This window comes from Montipora capricornis, chromosome 8 (genome assembly GCF_036669925.1).
Source record: "Montipora capricornis isolate CH-2021 chromosome 8, ASM3666992v2, whole genome shotgun sequence".
Taxonomy (NCBI): Eukaryota; Metazoa; Cnidaria; class Anthozoa; order Scleractinia; family Acroporidae; genus Montipora; species Montipora capricornis.
This window is the reverse complement of record NC_090890.1, coordinates 46838165-46843164: the sequence shown is the minus strand read 5'-3', so window position 1 is coordinate 46843164 and position 5000 is coordinate 46838165. Positions and strand designations below refer to the sequence as shown.

The window sequence follows — 5000 nt, the reverse complement described above, 5'->3', positions numbered from 1 at the left end:
CGCTATTGGTGGTAACATGGAACGTGAAAAATAGGAATATATTAGTTAAATGAAAAGCGTTTGTTAATACCGTGAGGATTAAGGGTGCCGATTTGGAAGTCAAATGTTGCGAATTTGTCCTTAATACCCTGACAACAGTCATGCTGCTCAGACTTTGTTGTCTTTATTTTTTTCAAAATTGATGCTTCGAAATTTGGGGTGCGGCTTATACATGGATTTTTACAGTACCCTTACATGTATATACATCATTAGACCTATTAAAACATATTAAAAGTAAAATCTAGAAAAGGAAACTATAAGAAACTATATATAGAGCGGTTTTCAATTGAGTGTCGAAAGTAATTAGATAATTACTTTGGTTTATGATTACTTCACTCAGAGATTGGTTCAAAGTTCTCGCGCCATTTTTTCAACCAATCAGAAGTGAAACCAAATCCAATCGTAGCTCGCGCGTGCAGATTTTCCCGCGCTTTGTCTCGGCTACGTGTAATTACTTCGAATTTTGATTGGTTTACTGGATTGTCTCCGTCCTTCTTGATTGGCCAAAGTAATTACTTTGGTTTTGGTTTTACGACACTCATTTGAAAACCGCTCTACATGTATGTTAGACATTTTTAAATGCAAGTTAAAGACTTTGAGGTTAGGTTAGTCATTAAACTACATGTACATGTAGGTTCTGGTGACAAATTGTCCTACTAAACTGCTCAGACAGAAATAATGACAAAATGATTCCATGACAAGACTGACAGTGTTTTAATCTTTTTCCATTTGAAATCTGCCACTGTTACAGTACCTGTGGAAAACACCTTCAAGCCACCTCAAATTATACAATAATGTAGCTACAATAGACTGAAAATGAGAAAAATAAGAAAGTGGGCTTACTGCTAGTGAAGTCATTCCCAAAATATCCTCTGGTATGGTTTGATGCAGGACTCCATAAATATGCTTGTAACATTGATCAAATGACGTAGTCATTAATTCCATACAAATCCAGGCATCCCCCTGCAACACAATCAATACTTACGTCAATCATTTGGCCTGGCACTGAATCATGTGATTCGCAGGGGAGCAGGAATGGTGCAGTGGCGAGAGCACTTGCCCCCCAACAATATGGCCTGGGTTTCGACTTCCTGGGTTGAGTTTGTAGGTTCTGTACTCTTCCCTGAGAGGTTTTTCTCCATGTATTCTGGTTTTCCCCTCTCCTCAAAAATCAGTCCTTATTAAATGTATTATTATTATTATTATTATTATTATTATTATCATTATTATTATAATTATCATTATTATTATTATTAATCTCAGATAGAATCTGGTTGTTATTGGTTCCGGGCAACAACCAGTTGTCTAAGGAAACCAATCAGCATCTTATTATTATTATTATTATTATTATTAGCAGCAGCAGCAGCAGCAGCAGTAGCAGTAGCAGGAGTAGCAGTAGCAGTAGCAGTAGCAGTAGCAGCAGCAGCAGCAGCAGTAGCAGTAGCAGTAGCAGTAGCAGTAGCAGTAGTAGCAGTGGCAGTAGCAGTAGTAGTAGTATAATACTTAGTGATCTGGTTACCTCCGTAAATAATGCTCCATAAAACTTGACAATATAATCACAATCGCTGCTCCTCATAACAACATCCAAATCCATCAAAAGCTGTTTCTGTTCCTTCTCATCAACCGTTGAACGGATTCTCTGAAATATGAATTTCAAGCAAAAATTTTACAAAGCGTAGACACAATCTCAAACACTAAGTGCACCGAATCCAAGGCTAAAGTCATCATCATCACACATCATCATCATTATTACTATTATTATTGTTGTTCAAAGTCAGGCGTCGGGCACGTGTAGAAAATTCTCCACGGCATTTTCTGCACCAAGAAGGTAAGTTTCTTTTTTCAGGCGATCCTGGACACGGACCCATTAGTGCAATGGTCAGTGTTTGATGACCGAATGACCTAAGTGATACCCAACAGGACGGTGTGCAAGGCTAAGAAGGTTAAAGGGGCACTGCCATGCTAAATTTGTTTTTTTTAGGTCAAAACTGGGTAAAAATCTAAATTAGTACTTTAGCTCAAACGTACAACATTCCAGACAACCCACTGAGAAGATATGAAAATGTATTTTTAGTGCAAAAAGATATTCGTATTTAATCTTTGGCGACTTTCTGAAGACATCGTCTCCAAATTTGAAAAAACTGGCCAGTTTTTGTGGTAGTGCACTTATAAGTGCACTACACACTATGTCACCGGGTTTGTAAGAATGTCACTGAGTGATTGAGTGAGTGATTGTAAGTCTGTGGTGGCAAATAGGCCCATAGCGCTTGCATAACTCACGAAAATAAACAGGTCTGTTGGACGCGAGCTTGAGTTTCCACAAAATGAGCTCCTAAAATCAGCATGAATTTGTGACAATGATTAATAATAAAGCAGCTGCTATTTCCAAAACGATGGAATTACCTGTTGATAGATAAGCTCGTCTAGGAAAGTGAATTTTTGACTCTGCAGAAACAATGGTCAACCCAAGAGATTGGCTATTGTGATCTTTGTGTTGAATTCGCACATTTCTTGTCAATCTTTAAAACACTCGAAAGAAAAAAAATAACAATAACAAAAACAAAAACTGGTGTCCCTGACGATGATTAATAATAAAGCAGCTGCTATTTCCAAAACGATGGAATTACCTGTTGATAGATAACCTCGTCTGGGAGAGTGAATTTTTGACTTTGCAGAAACAATGGTCAACAAACTCAAAAGTTGAGCTATTGTGATCTTTGTGTTGAATTCACACATTTCTTGTAAATCTTTAAAACACTTGAAAGAAAAAAAAAACAAAAACCTTGTGTCTTGCCATCATTTTGACACAAATTTATCCTTTGTTTCGCGAATAAACATGCAAGGCAATTTGATCACGGCGCCCGCTGAATTCGATGTCATTTTCAAAAGTACAATAGAAAAATTGAACATACTGTAGCAAAAATCTCCCAACATGTTTTTCGCTGATGGTAGCTTTTCATATTCTTGTTTCAAAATTCAAGTTGTTTTCATGTCGCAAATTTTGTTTCTGATGGCAAGTCTTATATTTTGAGGTCACCCATCCAAATACTGATCCCGCCCGACAGGGCTTAACTTTAGTGAACTTTCGTCTTAGAAAGCTGTCCGACGTTCAGAATACATTCTCACACTTGGGGTGAAAAAGAAGTCGTAAGGTAACTTGAAAATTATCAACATGTCAGCCTTGAAGCCAATGTTTCTCGATTCCCTTTTATTTTCTTCAATCTTTCAGGGATTTAGAATTTAACTAGTAACCACATGTCTTCTCAGGGGGCTATTTACAGGTCTAAGACATCTACCATGGTACTATAATGATATACAGTACCAAAAGAATATCGTGCAGTATTAGAGCTACATATTACGCAAAGATGTAACTTGAATCTCTGGGAAGACAAACTGCAGCTCAGTTGACAATTATACAGCTCTGAGCTAATGCACTACTACACGTACGCAATGCGTGCCTGATTTTTTCAAGTTTCAACCATTTCGATCCTCTGCATCCTTGACCGCAAACAACAAAGAATAGCTTCAGTGTGCTTCAATGGTTATTGATAACAAAACTACAGCATTATTTTTTGGTCTTCATTGATGCAAAGATGTCTTCTTAGACTAGTGTTTTGAAGTTTGACTAAAATAGCATGACACTACCCCTTTAAGTATAATAATGAAATTTAGGAGTAAAGTGCCATATACTGTACTGTACTAGAAGTAATGATACGTTAGAGAGTGCGGGCGATTCTTTGTCCTTTTTTGTTTTTTTCTTTTTAAGCAAAGGGAGCAGAGTGGGGAGATTATCTACATGTATGCAACGCTTTATGTTGGTGGGGGAGAGCTGTATAGAGGTTTTGCACGCCAGCCATGTTGCATGGCAGGAACAATGAAAATGTTTTGCATCATAAAGAATATTAATTTTATTCCCACAGGAAAAAGAAACTATTGTTCCTGCCATGCAACATGGCTGCCACGCAAAACCTCTATTGGGAAGGTGACCGCTGTGATGTTCGACGCATAAAACTAGGAAAGACGTGAGAATTGGGTTTGTTACTAAAAAGGATTATTAATTTTGTTGTACATGTATGTTTGTCTGAGATAGTTAGCTTTGATTTGAAGTGTAAAGAGAATTTTACAAGAATTAACAAACAACATTCAAAAGAAAGGAACACTAATGTCTTGTAACAACGATTGTAATCTTGTGGTCAGGAAAAAAAGGTAAGGTACTGACCCTACATTATTATTCATAATGATATTGAAAACATGGACAACCAAACCTACTTCCTAACCAATAATTATTTTGAAAACATAATAATGCTTCATTTTAAAAACAAAGGTAAATACAGTGTAGACAAAACTGATAATACCATGTTCTTGGAGTACATCGTGAAATAAACAACAAAAATAATGAGTCATGTACGCTGCATATAATATAAACGTTAACGATAATTAATGGATGACAAATTTGAAAAACATATCAGTTAAAATGGAGAAAGAATAATTATTACAACTATTGTAAAGATATGATTTGGTTTTCAACAAGCAATAACTGAATACGATTCAAGCAACAATCAAATTCAAGATTATTATGAATGTAAAGACATGATGTACATGTAGCTTTCATGAAAGCGTTACACAAACCGTAATCGGTCGCAATTGCGCCATTCTCGAAAAAGTAGGCAAGTTCGCACTGACAGAAATTCTTAGACAAAACGTTTACATGTGCCCTACAATCACTTTCCAGAGTGTGGCAAACTGTTTGAAGGGAGAAACAACGGAGTAAAGTTGAAGATATGACACTGGAAGCTTTTAATATCTACATTGTAAGACTGACTTACATGACTTCACTGACAAAGAAACAATCAATGTCACTTTACAATGAAATAAAACTCACATCTGTTTATTTCAGAGTGTTTGGTTTTATGCAGTGAACCATGAAGTAATTAAAAGAGATTCCCAGAACACTTTTGAGC

The 5000-nt window shown here is 36.4% G+C and overlaps 1 protein-coding gene across 1 annotated transcript in view; it reads right to left on the bottom strand.

Annotated features, from left to right (window-relative positions):
- LOC138060227 (dual specificity mitogen-activated protein kinase kinase 4-like) overlaps window positions 1-5000 on the bottom strand; it is a 14218-nt gene that overhangs the window by 3646 nt on the left and 5572 nt on the right. The window contains exons 5-6 of the mRNA XM_068905963.1: window positions 1559-1678; window positions 883-1002 (exon numbers count right to left, since the gene is read on the bottom strand). Of these exons, the coding sequence (XP_068762064.1) occupies window positions 883-1002; window positions 1559-1678 (240 nt within the window). The remainder of the gene's footprint in view (window positions 1-882; window positions 1003-1558; window positions 1679-5000) is intronic.